The 21,399-nt window shown below is 43.0% G+C and overlaps 2 protein-coding genes across 2 annotated transcripts; both read left to right on the forward strand.

The window, feature by feature from the left end:
- The first annotated feature begins 798 nt into the window (after positions 1-798).
- On the forward strand, positions 799-11,628 carry LOC129854919 (eukaryotic translation initiation factor 3 subunit J-A-like). The gene is made up of 8 exons (XM_055922096.1): positions 799-906; positions 1,027-1,124; positions 7,475-7,529; positions 7,626-7,720; positions 8,476-8,623; positions 10,334-10,495; positions 10,640-10,713; positions 11,004-11,628. Exons 1-8 carry the CDS (start codon positions 885-887, stop codon positions 11,136-11,138), a joined length of 789 nt encoding a protein of 262 aa, XP_055778071.1. The 5' UTR covers positions 799-884; the 3' UTR covers positions 11,139-11,628.
- A 3,495-nt stretch (positions 11,629-15,123) lies between these two features.
- LOC129854920 (cysteine-rich motor neuron 1 protein-like) lies at positions 15,124-18,008 on the forward strand. Its single transcript, XM_055922097.1, has 4 exons — positions 15,124-15,629; positions 16,975-17,062; positions 17,332-17,554; positions 17,779-18,008. Exons 1-4 carry the CDS (start codon positions 15,254-15,256, stop codon positions 17,827-17,829), a joined length of 738 nt encoding a protein of 245 aa, XP_055778072.1. The 5' UTR covers positions 15,124-15,253; the 3' UTR covers positions 17,830-18,008.
- The last annotated feature ends 3,391 nt before the right edge of the window (positions 18,009-21,399 follow it).

Consider the following 21,399-nt stretch of genomic DNA (forward strand, 5'->3'; position numbering starts at 1 on the left):
ATCAGCGGTGGAAAAAGTATCCAATTGTCAGACCTGAGTAAAAGTAAAGATACCTTAATAGAAAATGACTCAACTAAAAGTGAAAGTCACCCAGTAAAATACTCCTTGAGTAAAAGTCTAAAAGTATTTCGTTTTAAATATACTTAAGTATCAAAAGTAAATGTAGTTGCTAAAATATACTTAAGTCTCAAAAGGAAAAGTGTGAATAATTAAAAAAAAATCCTTATATTAAGCAAACCAGAAGGCACAATTATCTTGTTTTTTATTTATTTATGGATAGCCAGGGTCACACTCCAACACTTAGACATCATTTAAAAACAAAGCACGTGTTTAGTGAGTCTGCCAGATCAGAGGCAGAAGGGATGACCAGGGATGTTCTCTTGATAAGTGTGTGAATTGGGCCATTTTCCTGTCAAAATATAACCAGAACTTTTGTGTCAGGGAAAATGTATGGAGTGAAAATGACACAATTTTCTTTAGGAATGTGGTGAAGTAAAAATAAAAGTTGTCAAAATATAAATAGTTAAGTACAGATACCCCAAAACCCTACTTAAGTATTACTTTAAAGTATTTTTTACTTAAGTACTTTACACCACTGCTAATTGGTGACATCTATATTCAGTGGTCTAAAAATTACTATTTTAATGGGTATTCTGAAATTATATAACTGACATTATGTTTTGGCTTGAACGAATGATGCTATGTTGCCACTAAATAGGGGAAAGCAATGACTGAAGAATAATAATTGGAGCAGCAATGACTGGAGAATAATATTGGGAGCATGACAGCGCACATCGGCGTGTGCATCATTCTCTCTCGGAACCAAAGAGCCAGTTACCGATTGTACACCCACGGAATTCGTTCTGATCAGATACACAGGCAATATGGCGGAGGGAGATTCATGGGGTAAGAATCCAATCCACCTGTGTGGGAATGGAGCATTCTTCAAGTTTACCGAAACATTGCCAATTAAAAATACAAGAGATGATGGTTGACATTTGTAACATGTGTATTGTTTTGTCTTAGATGCTGACACTTTCGATCCGGACGAGCCCGCAATCGGGGCCAAGAAGGCTGTTGTGGCAGACAAATGGGAAGGCGAGGATGAGGATGAGGATATCAAGGTAACGATAGCAGGCTAACGTTTAGCTAACAACCACATACACCGTAGTTGATTTCAAGAGCATCTAATCACCTCTTCGCATCCTAACTAGATCATACATATGATGTTAGCAGTGTTAACTAGCTAACAGTAGCTAACTAACCAAAGTTAGCCGAGTGGTCCACAGCCTAAAATGACAAGTCAGGAGTAGAACAGACTCGAAAAAGTGTCCAGAACATTCGGCCTGTCATGCCAAATAGTGTCCCTCTGCGTCACAATGAGCTTCGAGAAGCTATTCGCTTCCGTTGCTATATCAACGGCGTGATGAGCGAATGCAGGCCTGGGCAACTCCAGTCCTTTGGGGGCCTGATTGGTGTCACCATTTTTCCCCAGCCCCAGCTAACACACCTAACTCCGATAATCAACTAATCATGATCTTTAGTTAAAAATGCAATTAGTTTAAATCAAGTGTGTTTTCTAGGGCTGGGTTGGGGTTGGGTTGGGGGGGGGAGTGTGACGCCAATCAGGCCCCGAGGACTGGAATTGCCCAGGCCTGAGCTAATGCGTAGAATTTTGGAGAGCATTACAGCCAAACTGACTTTATTTTCATCCCTACTATGTAAACAAAGCTTATTTAATGAAAACATTACTTTGAACTACTTTTGGGTACCTTAACATTTCAACAACATTTACAAGTAAACCATACTTTTGAAATACCAAAGAACAATAATACAATACCATTATACAGCTATAGACTGAAATATATGAGTATAGGCTAACTTCAACACATAAACAATACAATGCCATTTAGTTGAAAAAAAAACAAGTATCAATGACATGTACATAATATGATTGGGGGGGGGGGGGTGGTCTTGGCAGAAGTAGGGCATGGGTTTTATCTCAGTTCTGGTGTGTGGGATAGAGGAGAGGTGGATGCTACAGGGGGTCACTTTCCCTCGACAGGCAGCCAGTCTCAGGAGGTGGACTTGAAGAGGGAGATTGTAGTCCAGGCACAGCTGTTCTCTTCCCTCTTGGAGTGTTTACAGTGCTAGTGTATGTAGTGCGTGATATGTCGAGCACAGTTCCCTTAGCAGATTACATTAAACGACATTAACAGTAGCTGTAGGTAATTGTAATGAAAAGTGGGATCTTGGAGGACATCATGGGGATCCAGGTCTGGGGAAGGGATACGGTAGGTATCTCAGACTGGTGTGACCCGTCGTCCAATAATAAATGACTGGTGTGACCCGTCGTCCAATAATAAATGACTGGTGTGACCCGTCGTCCAATAATAAATGACTGGTGTGACCCGTCGTCCAATAATAAATGACTGGTGTGACCCGTCGTCCAATAATAAATGACTGGTGTGACCCGTCGTCCAATAATAAATGACTGGTGTGACCCGTCGTCCAATAATAAATGACTGGTGTGACCCGTCGTCCAATAATAAATGACTGGTGTGACCCGTCGTCCATAATAAATGACTGGTGTGACCCGTCGTCCAATAATAAATGACTGGTGTGACCCGTCGTCCAATAATAAATGACTGGTGTGACCCGTCGTCCAATAATAAATGACTGGTGTGACCCGTCGTCCAATAATAAATGACTGGTGTGACCCGTCGTCCAATAATAAATGACTGGTGTGACCCGTCGTCCAATAATAAATGACTGGTGTGACCCGTCGTCCAATAATAAATGACTGGTGTGACCCGTCGTCCAATAATAAATGACTGGTGTGACCCGTCGTCCAATAATAAATGACTGGTGTGACCCGTCGTCCAATAATAAATGACTGGTGTGACCCGTCGTCCAATAATAAATGACTGGTGTGACCCGTCGTCCAATAATAAATGACTGGTGTGACCCGTCGTCCAATAATAAATGACTGGTGTGACCCGTCGTCCATAATAAATGACTGGTGTGACCCGTCGTCCAATAATAAATGACTGGTGTGACCCGTCGTCCAATAATAAATGACTGGTGTGACCCGTCGTCCAATAATAAATGACTGGTGTGACCCGTCGTCCAATAATAAATGACTGGTGTGACCCGTCGTCCAATAATAAATGACTGGTGTGACCCGTCGTCCATAATAAATGACTGGTGTGACCCGTCGTCCAATAATAAATGACTGGTGTGACCCGTCGTCCATAATAAATGACTGGTGTGACCCGTCGTCCAATAATAAATGACTGGTGTGACCCGTCGTCCAATAATAAATGACTGGTGTGACCCGTCGTCCAATAATAAATGACTGGTGTGACCCGTCGTCCAATAATAAATGACTGGTGTGACCCGTCGTCCATAATAAATGACTGGTGTGACCCGTCGTCCAATAATAAATGACTGGTGTGACCCGTCGTCCATAATAAATGACTGGTGTGACCTCGACCCGTCGTCCACTAATATATGACTGGTGTGACCTCGACCCGTCGTCCATAATAAATGACTGGTGTGACCCGTCGTCCATAATAAATGACTGGTGTGACCCGTCGTCCATAATAAATGACTGGTGTGACCCGTCGTCCATAATAAATGACTGGTGTGACCCGTCGTCCATAATAAATGACTGGTGTGACCCGTCGTCCATAATAAATGACTGGTGTGACCTCGACCCGTCGTCCATAATAAATGACTGGTGTGACCTCGACCCGTCGTCCATAATAAATGACTGGTGTGACCTCGACCCGTCGTCCACTAATAAATGACTGGTGTGACCTCGACCCGTCGTCCACTAATAAATGACTGGTGTGACCTCGACCCGTCGTCCATAATAAATGACTGGTGTGACCTCGACCCGTCGTCCACTAATAAATGACTGGTGTGACCTCGACCCGTCGTCCATAATAAATGACTGGTGTGACCTCGACCCGTCGTCCATAATATATGACTGGTGTGACCTCGACCCGTCGTCCATAATAAATGACTGGTGTGACCTCGACCCGTCGTCCATAATAAATGACTGGTGTGACCTCGACCCGTCGTCCACTAATATATGACTGGTGTGACCTCGACCCGTCGTCCATAATAAATGACTGGTGTGACCCGTCGTCCATAATAAATGACTGGTGTGACCCGTCGTCCATAATAAATGACTGGTGTGACCCGTCGTCCATAATAAATGACTGGTGTGACCCGTCGTCCATAATAAATGACTGGTGTGACCTCGACCCGTCGTCCATAATAAATGACTGGTGTGACCTCGACCCGTCGTCCATAATAAATGACTGGTGTGACCTCGACCCGTCGTCCACTAATAAATGACTGGTGTGACCTCGACCCGTCGTCCACTAATAAATGACTGGTGTGACCTCGACCCGTCGTCCATAATAAATGACTGGTGTGACCTCGACCCGTCGTCCACTAATAAATGACTGGTGTGACCTCGACCCGTCGTCCATAATAAATGACTGGTGTGACCTCGACCCGTCGTCCATAATATATGACTGGTGTGACCTCGACCCGTCGTCCATAATAAATGACTGGTGTGACCTCGACCCGTCGTCCATAATAAATGACTGGTGTGACCTCGACCCGTCGTCCACTAATATATGACTGGTGTGACCTCGACCCGTCGTCCATAATAAATGACTGGTGTGACCCGTCGTCCATAATAAATGACTGGTGTGACCCGTCGTCCATAATAAATGACTGGTGTGACCCGTCGTCCATAATAAATGACTGGTGTGACCCGTCGTCCATAATAAATGACTGGTGTGACCCGTCGTCCATAATAAATGACTGGTGTGACCCGTCGTCCATAATAAATGACTGGTGTGACCCGTCGTCCATAATAAATGACTGGTGTGACCCGTCGTCCATAATAAATGACTGGTGTGACCCGTCGTCCATAATAAATGACTGGTGTGACCCGTCGTCCATAATAAATGACTGGTGTGACCCGTCGTCCATAATAAATGACTGGTGTGACCCGTCGTCCATAATAAATGACTGGTGTGACCCGTCGTCCATAATAAATGACTGGTGTGACCCGTCGTCCATAATAAATGACTGGTGTGACCCGTCGTCCATAATAAATGACTGGTGTGACCCGTCGTCCATAATAAATGACTGGTGCGACCCGTCGTCCATAATAAATGACTGGTGCGACCCGTCGTCCATAATAAATGACTGGTGCGACCCGTCGTCCATAATAAATGACTGGTGCGACCCGTCGTCCACTAATAAATGACTGGTGCGACCCGTCGTCCATAATAAATGACTGGTGTGACCTCGACCCGTCGTCCACTAATAAATGACTGGTGCGACCCGTCGTCCATAATAAATGACTGGTGTGACCTCGACCCGTCGTCCACTAATAAATGACTGGTGCGACCCGTCGTCCATAATAAATGACTGGTGTGACCCGTCGTCCACTAATAAATGACTGGTGCGACCCGTCGTCCATAATAAATGACTGGTGTGACCTCGACCCGTCGTCCATAATAAATGACTGGTGTGACCTCGACCCGTCGTCCACTAATAAATGACTGGTGCGACCCGTCGTCCACTAATAAATGACTGGTGCGACCCGTCGTCCACTAATAAATGACTGGTGCGACCCGTCGTCCATAATAAATGACTGGTGCGACCCGTCGTCCATAATAAATGACTGGTGTGACCTCGACCCGTCGTCCACTAATAAATGACTGGTGCGACCCGTCGTCCATAATAAATGACTGGTGTGACCCGTCGTCCATAATAAATGACTGGTGTGACCTCGACCCGTCGTCCATAATATATGACTGGTGTGACCTGTCGTCCATAATAAATGAATACCACAGACGGGCAGCACATGTAAATAACCCACAGCAGTAATAACCCAACAAAACCGTGTCTATATCTCATTGTTCTATCTGTGCCAATAGGAGGGGGGGAGGGGACTCTATTTGGCATGACAAGCTCGCTGACTTTGCTAACGATGTTGCTCTACTTGTGACAGCGTTAGCTAGCTAGCCACCCTAGGATGACAGCTGTTAGCTAGCAAGGTAGATTAGATGGTCTTGATGAGTCCGTTGGCTACCGTTATGTAGCTACACGTTACTCGACAGCTATGCACTATTGGCCTGCTAATGATTAGCTACATCTGTCTGTCATTCTATTGCTAGTTTAGAAGCTATCTAGTTATGTAATTTAGCTAGTTAGCTTCGGCTTGCCAGGAATAAGCACCGTATGTGACGCCTGTTACTGAGGTTCACGTTTGTTTTTTTAAATGTATTTTATTTCACCTTTTATTCATTAACCAGGTAGGTGAGAACAAGTTCTCATTTACAACTGCGACCTGGCCAAGATAAAGCAAAGCAGTGAGACACAAACAACAACACAGTTACACATGGAATAAACAAACCATACAGTCAATAATACAATAGAAAAAAAAGAAAGTCTATATACAGTCTGTGCAAATGGCATGAGGAGGTATGGCAATAAATAGGCCAATAGTAGCGGAGTAATTACAATTTAGCAGATTAACACTGGAGGGATAATTGAGCAGATGATGATGTGCAAGTAGTAATACTGGTGTGCAAAAGAGCAGAAAAGTAAATTAAAATATGGGGATGAGGTAGGTAGATTAGTGTACTGGTAAGAAAAAAGAGAAGGAACCCGTATGTGCGCGTGCCTTTTGAATTTTGATTTACTGTACCGGTAAACATCAGTAGATAGCCCAAATGGTGCTAGCATATCAGTCTGATTTAATCACATAACAAAATGAATTGGTCTATACGTCCTAAAAGGAATGACTGCAAAATCCTGTAAATGTTATTTACAAGCAAGAATGTTTATAATTTTATACAAAATATCCCACAGAAAAGTATTTGTTTACCAAACTTCTTTGAGCATCAGTACTGAAATTGACATTTTCTATCAACTGTCACAATGCTCAAAACCATGACAACACCTACTGACTTCAGTTTTAGTCCGCATGCATCTCGTACACACGTGTGTTTGCGCATGGCCGAAGGCACGTGCACAAGACTGACGTCAGCAGGTGTTTGTGCCAGAGGATTTAACTTTCTGTTTGAATTTCAGCACTTTTAAAAAGTTGGTTTAACAATACTTTCCTATGGAAATTCTGTCTAAAATTGACCATCCGGAAGGACTAACCGATAGAGTAAGTTCAAATGTAATTTTATTCAAAATTTCTGCTGTAAGGAACATTTTACATGATTTTGCAGTCATTCGTTTCAGACTGTATATACCAATTAATTGTGCATGACAGCCTGATTTAATCAGGCTGGTGCTAACCAATGGTGAACAATGAATAAGGTAAATAGTGATGGCTTTGGTTGTAACTAAAAGCTAGATACATGACTGGATGTAACATTCTGAAGCATACATCCATTTGTCCCATAACCGTGTGTTCTCTTTGTAGGATAACTGGGATGATGAAGAGGAGGAATTGAAGAACGCAGAAGAGAAAAAAGCAGGTATTTAAACCACATGACTTGAACCAGTGAGTTCCTATTATATTAATACAAGTTCAAATTAAATCATATTGTTTTCCGTTTTCTTTTCTTTTGTAGCTGAGACAAAACTTTCAGAAAAGAAGAAATTAGCTGAAAAAATCAAAGAAAGGGAAAGTTTACAAAGAAAAAAACAAGAAGAGTTGAGAAAGAGGGTAAGTGCCTTGCATACTGGGATTTCTGCTTGTTGTTGCTATGGAGTACATGATAGTAGCCACGGTAACCAATCCAGCAACTGCGACTGCTGGGTTGCTTCTCAAAATTCAGCAGGAACTTGACCTTTGCTTCCATAAATATTAGTACATTTGGGATGCCTTGATGATTTTAATTGTCTTTATCATTTGGATTGGGTACAAATCATTACACTGTACATCCGGTATTCCCAGAGACTGTAAAAAATAGTTTTTTCCAGACCCAGATTAAATCTCAAATTGTCCCAAAGGGTTTCACAATGTGTGTGTGTATATACACTGAGTATATAAAACATTAAGGACACCTGCTCTTTCCATGACATAGACTGACCAGGTGAATCCAGGTGAAAGCTATGATCCCTTATTGATGTCACAGGTTAAAGAAGGATTTTTATGCCTTGACAATTGACCCATGTATTGTGTGCCATTCAGAGGGTGAATGGGCAAGACAAAATATTTAAGTGCCTTTGAACATGGTATGGTAGTAGGTGCCAGGACTACCGGTTTGTGTCAAGAACTGCAACGCTGCTGGTTGTTTCATGCTCAATAGTTTCCCGTGTGTATCAAAAATCGTCCACCACACAAGGGACGTGCGCAACTCAGTATTAAGGTGTCCTTAATGTTTTGTACACTCAGTCTATAGCCTAAAGTGTCCATGACTGACAAGTCATTGTCTGCTGGATCTGAAAGTATACTATTTCTAATTTATTGCTTGGTAGTTAGAGGAATCTAATGAGACAGAACTCACACCAGAGGAGGAGCTAGCAGAGAAACTACAGGAAGAGGAAACGGAACTAAAACCAGAGGAGGAGCTAGCAGAGAAACTACAGGAAGAGACTGGTCTTCTACTGGCTCAGGATGCTTTTGGTAAGAGATCAGGGCCCGGTTTCCCAAAAGCATCTTAAGGTTAAGTTCATGATTTGAACTATAGTTCCAATGATGAATTTAGCCTCAAGATGACTTTGGGACACTGGTCCCAGTATTACAGGCAAAGGAAAAGTTTGGCCTTGTCTGTTTTATATAAAAACCTGTTTGTCTGTTTATCATATGTCATAATACTGTCAGTAAGCAAATAAGTGCATGGTTCAATTTGCTGATGCATACATCCGTATATACAGTGTGCTTAGGGTCGTTGTCCTGTTGGAAGGTGAACTTTCGCCGCCCCAGTCTGAGGTCCTGAGCGCTCTGGAGCAGGTTTTCATCAAGGATCTCTCTGTACTTTGCGGCATTCATCTTTCCCTTGATCCTGACTAGTCTCCCAGTCCCTGCTGCTGGAAAAACATCCCCACAGCATGATGCTGCCACCACCATGCTTCACCGTAGGGATGGTGCCAGGTTTCCTCCAGATGTGATGCTTTGCATTCAGGCCAAAGAGCTCAATCTTGGTTTCATCAGACCAGAGAATCTTGTTTCTCATGGTCTGGGAGTCCTTTAGGTGCCTTTTGGCAAACTCCAAGCGGGCTGTTATGTGCCTTTTACTGAGGAGTGGCTTCCGTTTGGCCAGTCTACCATAAAGGCCTGATTGGTGGAGTACTGCAGAGATGGTTGTCCTTCTGGAAGGTTCTCCTATCTCAAGATTGAATCCCCGAGCTGACAAGGTAAAAAATCTGTCGTTCTGCCCCTGAACAAGGCAGTTAACCCACTGTTCCCCAGTAGGCCGTCATTGAAAATAAGAATTTGTTCTTAACTGACTTGCCTAGTTAAATAAAGGTAAAATAAAAACTCTAATTTCCGTTACACCTCCCAAATATTTTTTGCACCATTGCTTTTGTTGAATTGCCCGGAAACCTGCCTAGTGTCTGGTGGAAAGCAGATTGAACCTTGTTTTCCTCTAGGATTTTGCCTGTGCTTAGCGCCATTCTTTTTTATAAAGCATTGTGTTGTATTGGACTTGCCCCAAACGTAAGACTGTGTTCGGGACAAAAAGTTCATTGCTTTAACAATTTTTTTGCACTATTACTTTAGTGCCTTGTTGCAAACAGGATACATGTTTTGGAATATTTTTTATTCTGTACAGGCTTCCTTCTTTTCACTCTGTCAATTAGGTTAGTGTTGTGGAGTAACTACAATGTTGTTGATCCATCCTCAGTTTTCTCCTATCACAGCCATTAAACTCTAACTGTTTTAAAGTCACCATTTGCCTCATGTTGAAATCCCTGAGCAGTTTCCTTCCTCTCTGGCAACTGAGTTAGGAAGGATACCTGTATATTTGTAGTGACTGGGTGTATTGATAAACCATCCGAAGTGTAATAAATATTTGTAAACATTTTGAAATACATAATTTCACTTTGACATTGATGTATCTGTTTTAAATTCATGCTGCAACACAACAAAATATGGAAAAAGTCCAGGGGTGTGAATACTTTCTGAAGAGATGCTGATGCATGATAAACATTTTAAAGTTGACAGGCTACACATTCCAGATCCATAAAAAGCTTTACAGAGAATCTGTGATTAAAACCAGCCATTTTGCTAGAAGTGTAAAGCGTTTTTTGACATTGTCAACACAAGTTGTCAGTGGAAAGTTTTAATATCATAGTGCTGAAATATATATAATTTTTTTTCTTCCCAAATCAGATGTCGTCGACAATGTAAAAGGAATTGACGCTGTAAGCCCCTCTTCTAAAGATGACTTTACAGATTTTGAAAAGTTGCTAAAAGACAAGATAACACCTTTTGAGAGTTCCATACACTATTCCGGGTTCCTAGAGTCCTTGTTTCGAGACCTCTGTCTCTCATGTGAGTATTCATTTAATAATCCATTTTAATAATATACATTTAGAAATGAACCAATGTTATTTAGTCAATCATATCAACTGTCAGTGGTACTATATTATATGAATTATTTGTTTGTTTTTAAACTGTGCACCTCTTATGTTACAGTGGAGGTAGAAGACTTAAAAAAGGTCAGCAACTCCCTCACAGTATTACTAAGTGAGAAACAGAAACAGGAAAAGGTAAGTGGTCTTTTTCAAATGACAGAAAAGTAGACTTTTATCTCCAGTATACATGGTTTACGTTGGCTTGTAATCAGTCTTATCCGGGTCCTGTTCATTAGGCATCAAACAGAAGAAAACGGACTGGAACAGTGAAAGGGCTACTACTCATATTTCGTTTTTTTTCCCCCATTGCAAAATGTTTTTTAACGTTTTCTGTTGCTTGCCCTAATGAACACGGCCCTAATTAAATGTGTATTCCTGTGATATATATACGTCAATGCTAATCATCCCCTGTTTGTTTCCAACAGCAGCTGAATAAAGGAAAGAAGAAAAAGAAAGGCGTGGTTGCTGCCGGAGGGATGAAGGCCAAGATGAAGGATGACCTAGCGGACTACGGCGAGTTCGATGGAGGTTACGCACAAGACTACGAGGACTTCATGTGACGTGATACCAACCGACTGCTGAGTCTCAAACGGCAACCTGTTCAAAGTAGTGCCCTTTATATAGGGGACATCCACTGTCCTTCCCATTCCCTCTCAATGACCCCTGACCTATGACTTATTCTACTGCTCAAAGCCATCCAACGAAAACCACCCTTGTGTCGCCCGCTGCACACAAAGAAGATTCTGAAAGAAGTGTTGAGCGTGTTTGACGAAGAACATGAACATCTGATCTCAAGAGGGTTGTTTCTCCTCGTTAGGATTCCTTCGACGATTCCTCGAAACTGACTGACCAATAAGACAACAAAACTGATCCTTGAGTTCCCTTCGCTGTAAGAATGTTCTGAAATGTTTTACCAGCATAACTCGTTTTTTCCAAATCTACAATGATTTCAATTTTATCTTTAAAAATAAAATGTGTCAGGAAAATGAATTGTTACTGTTTGACGACTGAAAGTAGAAGGAAAATAAATGTGGTGTTCTATGCAAATGAGATTGACTATATTTGTCTCCAGTATCATTCAATATTATATGTATTTTACTGGCTACCGGCATTCCAAAATATGAACTACATTTTTTTTATTGTGAAGAATGTAGGTCTCCAAATGTCAGTTTGCTTATCCCATATTCCACTATATTTATCCTTGAGTAGAGATCACATAGGCTGCGTTTACACTGTCAGCCCAATTCTGATATTTGTTTTAACTAATTGGTCTTTTGAGCAATCAGAAAAGATCGGATGTGAAAATATCTGATGTGATTGGTCAAAACACCAATTTGGTGGGGAAACGTATCAGAATTGGGCTGCCTGTGTAAACGCAACAATAGTATTTGCAGGAGAAAATGTCCAAATAAGACCTGGAGCATAAAATCACTTGAGAAAAGCCACATTGCTATGAAAATGTTGTGTACACACTCAGGAATATGTTTGCGTACTTAAAGTGCCTTTCGGAAAGTATTCAGACCCCTTGACTTTCTCCACATTTTGTTACGTTGTTACCTTACAGCCTGATTCTAAAATGGATTAAATCGTTTTTTTCTCTCCTCAATCTACACACAATACCCCCTAATAACAAAGCAAAAACAGGTTAACATTTCTGCTAATGTGTCACTAATAAAAAAACTGATATCAGATTTACATAAACTTGAAGTTGGAAATTTACATACACTTAGGTTGGAGTCATTAAAACTCATTTTTCAACAACTCCACAAATTTCTTGTTAACAAACTATAGTTTTGGCAAGTCGGTTAGGACATCTACATTGTGCATAACACAAGTCATTTTTCCAACAATTGTTACAGACAGATTATTTCACATATAATTCACTGTATCACAATTCCAGTGGCTCAGAAGTTTACATACACTAAGTTGACTGTCTTTAAACAGCTTGGAAAATTCCAGAAAATTATGTCATGGCTTTAGAAGCTTCTGATAGACTAATTGACATCATTTGAGTTAATTGGAGGTGTACCTGTGGATGTATTTCAAAGCCTACCTTAAAACTCATTGCCTCTTTGCTTGACATCATGGGAAAATCAAAAGAAATCAGCCAAGAAAGAATTGTAGACCGCCACAGGTCTGGTTCATCCTTGGGAGCAATTTCCAAACCCCTGAAGGTACCACGTTCATATGTACAAACAATAGTATGCAAGTATAAACACCATGGGACCACGCAGCCGGCATACCGCTCAGGAATTAGACGTGTTCTGTCTCCCTAGAGATGAACGTACTTTGGTGTGAAAAGTGAAAATCAATCCCAGAACAACAGCAAAGGACCTTGTGAAGATGCTGGAGGAAACGGGTACAAAAGTATCTACAGTGGGCAAAAGAGTATTTAGTCAGCCACCAATTGTGCAAGTTCTCCCACTTAAAAAGATGAGAGAGGCCTGTAATTTTCATCATAGGTACACTTCAACTATGACAGACAAAATTAGAAAAAAAATCCAGAACATCACATTGTAGGATTTTTAATTAATTTATTTGCAAATTATGGTGGAAAATAAGTATTTGGTCACCTACAAACAAGCAAGATTTCTGGCTCTCACAGACCTGTAACTTCTTCTTTAAGAGGCTCCTCTGTCCTCCACTCGTTACCTGTATTAATGGCACCTGTTTGAACTTGTTATCAGTATAAAAGGCACCTGTCCACAACCTCAAACAGTCTGTCTTTTGACAGACCAAAGAGCTGTCAAAGGACACCAGAAACAAAATTGTAGACCTGCACCAGGCTGGGAAGACTGAATCTGCAATAGGTAAGCAGCTTGGTTTGAAGAAATCAACTGTGGGAGCAATTATTAGGAAACGGAAGACATACAAGACCACTGATAATCTCCCTTGATCTGGGGCTCCACGCAAGATCTCACCCCGTGGGGTCAAAATGATCACAAGAACGGTGAGCAAAAATCCCAGAACCACACGGGGGGACCTAGTGAATGACCTGCAGAGAGCTGGGACCAAAGTAACAAAGCCTACCATCAGCAAGGGCATTGAAGATGAAACGTGGCTGGGTCTTTCAGCATGACAATGATCCCAAACACACCGCCCGGGCAACGAAGGAGTGGCTTCGTAAGAAGCATTTCAAGGTCCTAGAGTGGCCTAGGCAGTCTCCAGATCTCAACCCCATAGAAAATCTTTGGAGGGAGTTGAAAGTCCGTGTTGCCCAGCAACAGCCCCAAAACATCACTGCTCTAGAGGAGATCTGCATGGAGGAATGGGCCAAAATACCAGCAACAGTGTGTGAAAACCTTGTGAAGACTTACCGAAAACGTTTGACCTCTGTCATTGCCAACAAAGTGTATATAACAAAGTATTGAGATAAACTTTTGTTATTGACCAAATACTTATTTTCCACCATAATTTGCAAATAAATTCATTAAAAATCCTACAATGTGATTTTCAGGATTTTTTTTCTCATTTTGTCTGTCATAGTTGAAGTGTACCTATGATGAAAATTACAGGCCTCTCTCATCTTTTTAAGTGGGAGAACTTGCACAATTGGTGGCTGACTAAATACTCTTTTGACCCATGGTAGCCTGTCTTTTTACTGTTTTATTTCTTTACCTACCTATTGTTCACCTAATACCTTTTTTGCACTATTGGTTAGAGCCTGTAAGTAAGCATTTCACTGTAAGGTCTACTACACCTGTTGTATTCGGCGCACGTGACAAATAAACTTTGATTTGATTTGTAGTGTAATATTCATTATTTTCTGGATTGGCATTGGACATAGGAGCATTGTATTAGACTGAAGGGTTTTTTCTTCATGCACCCAATTTAAGAAATGAATTGTTACAATTATTCCTCAAGTATGAGGAATTGTAATGTTATTTTGTGGGTTGATATGCTAATTGTGCACAGAGCGTAACGGGAAGAGTCTGGCGAACGAGTTACTAACTACATTACGTTAATAAACCGTTTAATTCCATTGACGTGAGGGACTTCATCTCCATCAGACTTTAACTTTTAACTTTTCTCTGCCATAATAGTTCTCGGCTGTGATATTTCATAATTCTTGCAGCAGAGCGGCAGTTGATTGATGTCAGGTCAAGGGTCAGGTCAAGGGTCTGGCCTCAGAGACGTCGTGTACATATTTGTTTTAAGGCACACGACTCACTAGACTTTTATTACGGGCCTCCAGACTTCTAGATAGCCCAGAGGGTTGTTCAGATATCCTGCCAATGTCCTAATCTTGTCCTTTTGGCCTTGTAAGAAGGTGACTATCTGATCCCACTGAATTGCCCCATTTGGTTGTCGTCATGTGACTCGTATTACAAAGGGTCTTTGTAAGAGTCTTGTACAGCAGACCTGGATCAAGCTAATCTACTACAAAAATCCCTGCGAAAGAAAGATTTATTTGGAATGAACAAACAACAACAAAGGAGATGGTAAAGATAAGGGGGTTGATGGATAACACACACTACACACACACACTATACACATACCTTCACTACACACACAGCAACCTTACTGTAATACCCCCCCCCCCCCCCCCCCTCCATCCATTGGCTGCCACTGGGGGTGGAGAGGTGGTGCCTTGTAAAATGCCTAGGTGTTGCCAACGACGACCGCATAAAAGATCCTCACCAAGTCCTCTCACCTCATACGCGACACCGCCAGAATGATCAACAGTCATTGTCATACACAGATGTGGCTGTTGGTAGTAGCAGTAGCAGCATCACTGGGGGTGTCAGGGTCAGAGACCTCACACCGATCCGAGGCCCAGTCCCAGACCCTCCAGGCCCTCCACTGTCCGCCCTGTGAGAGGATCCATTGCACCCACCGCCGGGCCCTGAAGCTCCAGTGTAAAGGTGGCCTGACCACAGGGGTCTGCGGCTGCTGCCCAGCCTGTGCCAGGACGGCTGGGGAGAGCTGTGGTGGGACTTGGGACTACCTGGGAAAGTGTGACGAGGGGCTGGTGTGTGTCTACCAGGACTCTGTCTCGGAAGCTGAGGGAAAACCAGACGCAGGGGAACGTAAAGGTATCTGTAAAGCAGGTAGGATACACTGACGGACAACATTCCCCACCGCCATGTTATTCAATGCACTTCTCTTATGGTGATCACATCTGTGCAGGACAATTTGATCACTATAAACGGTCAATGACTAAAACCACGTTCACTGTAAGCAGAGTGCACTGTAGTGAATTCAAGGAGGAGAATATGCCTGGACCTTGATGCTAGAACTGTGTCACAGCAGACATTCTAATACTTTACTACAGGGGCGCAACTTTCACTGGGGACGGGGACAGTGGGGGACATGCCCCCCCCCCCCCCCCACACACACACACACACATTCTGAAATTAGATGTTTGTCCCCCCCCCAGTTTTATAATTGGAATATGATACAAAACGAGGCAACGGTGTGCTTTAGGACCATGGGGACGCCTCCGAATAATTATATATATTTACGTGTCCCCCCCACTTCTAAAACCAAAGTTGCACCCCTGCTTTACTGTATATGATGCATGATAAAATCTCATTGGTTTTGAATGAGAAGCGCTGAAACTGTGCTTCTGAATCACGGTCTGCTGCACGTCCATGGTCCCTGACGTGTAAATGAATCTTTAAATGATACGACGTACATTCCATACCTGAGATGTAATCAATTGAGCTGTGGAGGAGACGTACGCACCAGAAATTGGCACCGGTGAGGCTCTTCTTATTTACGAGCTGTGAAATGCGATTGTGTCGGTGAAGGAATCCTTTGAATAAAATAACTTTCTCCTGTTAACAGTTAACACATAATTACACCTGTTATCTAGACGTATGGGGAAATTAATGGTCCTACCTGTTACTATCGTCTGTATAGTTAAGGATTCAATTGTTGTAGATTCTTCTATTTAATATATCTGACATCACAGAGAGATAGCAAAGTCTAACCACTACAGATAGCTCTATAAAGGATGGATGCTCATAGTGGTCCCCTTCATTGTTTTATACACTATTACTAGTAGTAGTTTTACAAGTTTTACATGCATAGTAATGTATGGTTTAGGTTATATGGTTTAGGTTATATGACATGAATAGTAATGTATGGTTTAAGTTGTATGACATGAATAGTAATGTATGGTTTAGGTTATATGGTTTAGGTTATATGACATGAATAGTAATGTATGGTTTAGGTTATATGGTTTAGGTTATATGACATGAATAGTAATGTATGGTTTAGGTTATATGACATGAATAGTAATGTATGGTTTAGGTTATATGACATGAATAGTAATGTATGGTTTAGGTTATATGACATGAATAGTAATGTATGGTTTAGCTTATATGGTTTAGGTTATATGGTTTAGGTCGTTTACCGTCCTTTGTCTCATAAGCAGTTTTTTTCTGGCAGTGCTGGAGACCCTGGATGTGGAGTCCTGTCGCCCAGAATGCACCTGGGAGTACTGTCAGGCCAATCCTAATGAGGTGTGCTCTGCCAGGTGGGTGAATATATCTGGACCGGGACATCTCAGTCCAAACCCGCAGTCCATTCCCTCTCTCCCTCCCCTCAGAGTTTCTACCTGTTTTCCTGGCCTGGAAACAGAATAATTCTCTCAAAAGTTAGGGTCAATTCTATTGAAAATCTGTCAGAATTGGAACGGAATTGATCCCCCATCTCTACCACTCAGTTCTCAACACTTGCCTCCCATGTTCTACCCTTTTCATGTACTTTAAAAGCTCTATGAATTACTCTCTCTCCCTGCGGCAGGTCAGTGTCCCTGGAGAAGCAAGAGTGTCATGGTACCTGCCAGCACACGTCATGCTCCAGCTGTCTTGTCTTGAGACCCCCATCCTCAGCCTCCTGCCCACAGACCTGTGCCCCCTCAGACCCCACCTGCCTGCAACGCTTTGGGAGGTGTGTTCACAACCACCTGGCCGAGCCCCACCGTCACCACCACCACCACCACCCCATCTGCCACCACAACCTACAGGTGAGCTGCAGCGTGCCAAGTTGCGAACGGACTAATCGTACCCAGAATTCTAACTGTATGACAGATATGATGTCATAAATGATAGCAATTTCTCATGGTGGTATCTACACCAGGGTAGCAGTTATAAATGCTTTACATTCCTCATCATAGATTGAACATTCACAATCTGCTTTGGAATAATACATTTCTTCACCTTTTGAATTGTATATATCTTTTCTCAACAGAGTAATGCGGAGGGGTATTTTGTGTGCTTGGTGCCTGGATGTCTGAACTGATGCTTTGAGAAGAAACCCCTTACTAAAATGTTCACTGATACCAGTGTGTTACAGATACTGAATGGCAGCTATTTTCAAATATATTATTTGAATAACTTGACAATAATATTTAGTTTTTGTGTGTTTTATATACATTGCCTGTGTACATTTTGAATGTGATAAATTGACTGCATCTTGAATTTTGTGAATAAAAATGATATTTTGTAGATTATAACGTGTCCTTACATATACCAACACGCGCAATTGTTTAATGTAGTGGATCAAATATCCATGTCCCTATTGTTAAAGATTTTGGGGGTACAATAACAACACACATCTGAGTATCCAATCTTTCTGAGTACATGCTCGATTTTGAATAGATTTTGGACCGATGAGGTTATGGTTGAGGGAGTGAATTTAGACAGAGCAATACTCTAATCCTCTCTGACAAAGTTTTATACAGTGCCTTCAGAAAGTATTCATATAACCCCTAGCACATAGTCCACATTTTGTTGTGTTATAACCTGAATTCCCCAAAAATATATATATATAAAAAATATATATTAATATTCTCACCCATCGACACACAACACCCCATAATGAAAAAGCTAAAACATGTTTTTTAGACATTTTAGCAAATCTATTGAAAAGTAAAATACAGAAATATCTCATTTACTTAAGTATTCACATCCCTGAGTCAATACTTTTTGTAGAAGAACCTTTGGCAGCAATAATAGCTGTGAGGCTTTCTGATTAAGTAAGACCTTTCCAAATCAAATGTATTTATATAGCCCTTCTTACATCAGCTGATATCTCAAAGTGCTGTACAGAAACCCAGCCTAAAACCCTAAACAGCAAGCAATGTGTAGAAGCACGGTGGCTAGGAAAAACTCCCTAGAAAAGCAAAAACCTAGGAAGAAACCTAGAGAGGAACCAGGCTATGAGGGGTGGCCAGTCCTCTTCTGGCTGTGCCGGGTGGAAATTATAACAGAACATGGCCAAGATGTTCAAATGTTCATAAATGACCAGCATGGGCAAATAATAATAATCACAGTAGTTGTCGAGGGTGCACCAAGTCAGCACCTCAGGAGTAAATGTCAGTTGGCTTTTCATAGCCTATCATTAAGAGTATCTCTACCACTCCTGTGGTCTCTAGAGAGTTGAAAACAGCAGGTCTGGGACAGGTAGCACGTCTGGTGAACAGGTCAGGGTTCCATAGCCGCAGGCAGAACAGTTGAAACTGGAGCAGCAGCACGGCCAGGTGGACTGGGAACAGCAAGGAGTCATCATGCCAGGTAGTCCTGAGGCATGGTCCTAGGGCTCAGGTCCTCCGAGAGAGAGAAAGAAAGAGAGAATTAGAGCGAGCATACTTAAATTCACACAGGACACCGGAAAAGACAGGAGAAGTACTCCAGATATAACAAACTGACCCTAGCCCCCCGACACATAAACTACTGCAGCATAAATACTGGAGGCTGAGACAGGAGGGGTCAGGAGACACTGTGGCCCCATCCGATGATACCCCCGGACAGGGCCAAACAGGAAGGATATAACCCAACCCACTTTGCCAAAGCACAGCCCCCACACCACTAGAGGGATATCTTCAACCACCAACTTACCACCCTGAGACAAGGCCGAGTATAGCCCACAAAGATCTCCACCACGGCACAACCCAAGGGGGGGCGCCAACCCAGAAAGGAAGATCACGTCAGTGACTCAACCCACTCAAGTGACGCACCCCTCCTAGGGACGGCATGAAAGAGCACCAGTAAGCCAGTGACTCAGCCCCTGTAAAAACACCTGTATTGTACAACATTTGCCCATTATTATTTCTTAAATTCTTCAAGCTCTGTCAAATTGGTTGTTGATCATTGCTAGATTTTCAAGTAGATTCATGTCAAAAATGTAACTCGGCCACTCAGGAACATTCACTGTCTTCTTGATAAGCAAACGGCAGTGTAGATTTGGCCTTGTTTTGTAGGTTATTGTCCTGCTGAAAGGTGAATTCATCTCCTAGTGTCTGGTGAAAGCAGACTGAACTAGGTTTTCCTCTAGGATTTTGCCTGTGCTTAGTTCCGTTTCTTTTTTATCCTGAAAAACTCCCCAGTCCTTGATGATTACAAGCATACCTACAAGATGATGCAGCCAGCACTATGATGCAGCCAGCACCATGATGCAGCCAGCACTATGATGCAGCCACCACTATGATGCAGCCAGCACTATGATGCAGCCACCACTATGATGCAGCCAGCACTATGATGCAGCCAGCACCATGATGCAGCCAGCACTATGATGCAGCCAGCACCATGATGCAGCCAGCACCATGATGCAGCCAGCACCATGATGCAGCCACCGCTATGATGCAGCCAGCGCTATGATGCAGCCAGCACTATGATGCAGCCACCGCTATGATGCAGCCAGCGCTATGATGCAGCCACCACCATGATGCAGCCACCACTATGATGCAGCCACCACTATGATGCAGCCAGCGCTATGATGCAGCCACCACCATGATGCAGCCAGCACCATGATGCAGCCAGCACTATGATGCAGCCAGCACTATGATGCAGCCACCACTATGATGCAGCCACCGCTATGATGCAGCCAGCGCTATAATGCAGCCAGCACTATGATGCAGCCACCGCTATGATGCAGCCAGCGCTATGATGCAGCCAGCACTATGATGCAGCCAGCACTATGATGCAGCCACCGCTATGATGCAGCCACCGCTATGATGCAGCCAGCGCTATAATGCAGCCAGCACTATGATGCAGCCAGCACTATGATGCAGCCACCGCTATGATGCAGCCAGCGCTATAATGCAGCCAGCACCATGATGCAGCCAGCACTATGATGCAGCCAGCAAAATGATGCAGCCAGCACCATGATGCAGCCAGCACTATGATGCAGCCAGCACCATGATGCAGCCAGCACTATGATGCAGCCACCACTATGATGCAGCCACCACTATGATGCAGCCACCACTATGATGCAGCCAGCACTATGATGCAGCCAGCACCATGATGCTGCCAGAACTATGATGCAGCCAGCACCATGATGTAGCCAGCACCATGATGCAGCCAGCATTATGATGCAGCCAGCACTATGATGCAGCCAGCACTATGATGCAGCCAGCACCATGATGCAGCCAGCACTATGATGCAGCCACCACTATGATGCAGCCACCATTATGATGCAGGCAGCACTATGATGCAGCCACCACTATGATGCAGCCAGCACTATGATGCAGCCAGCACCATGATGCAGCCACCACTATGATGCAGCCACCGCTATGATGCAGCCAGCGCTATGATGCAGCCAGCATTATGATGCAGCCAGCACTATGATGCAGCCAGCACTATGATGCAGCCAGCACTATGATGCAGCCACCATTATGATGCAGCCACCACTATGATGCAGCCACCACTATGATGCAGCCAGCACTATGATGCAGCCAGCACCATGATGCAGCCAGCACTATGATGCAGCCACCGCTATGATGCAGCCAGCGCTATAATGCAGCCAGCACTATGATGCAGCCACCGCTATGATGCAGCCAGCACTATGATGCAGCCAGCACTATGATGCAGC

Source organism: Salvelinus fontinalis, chromosome 5 (genome assembly GCF_029448725.1).
Source record: "Salvelinus fontinalis isolate EN_2023a chromosome 5, ASM2944872v1, whole genome shotgun sequence".
NCBI classification, from domain to species: domain Eukaryota; kingdom Metazoa; phylum Chordata; class Actinopteri; order Salmoniformes; family Salmonidae; genus Salvelinus; species Salvelinus fontinalis.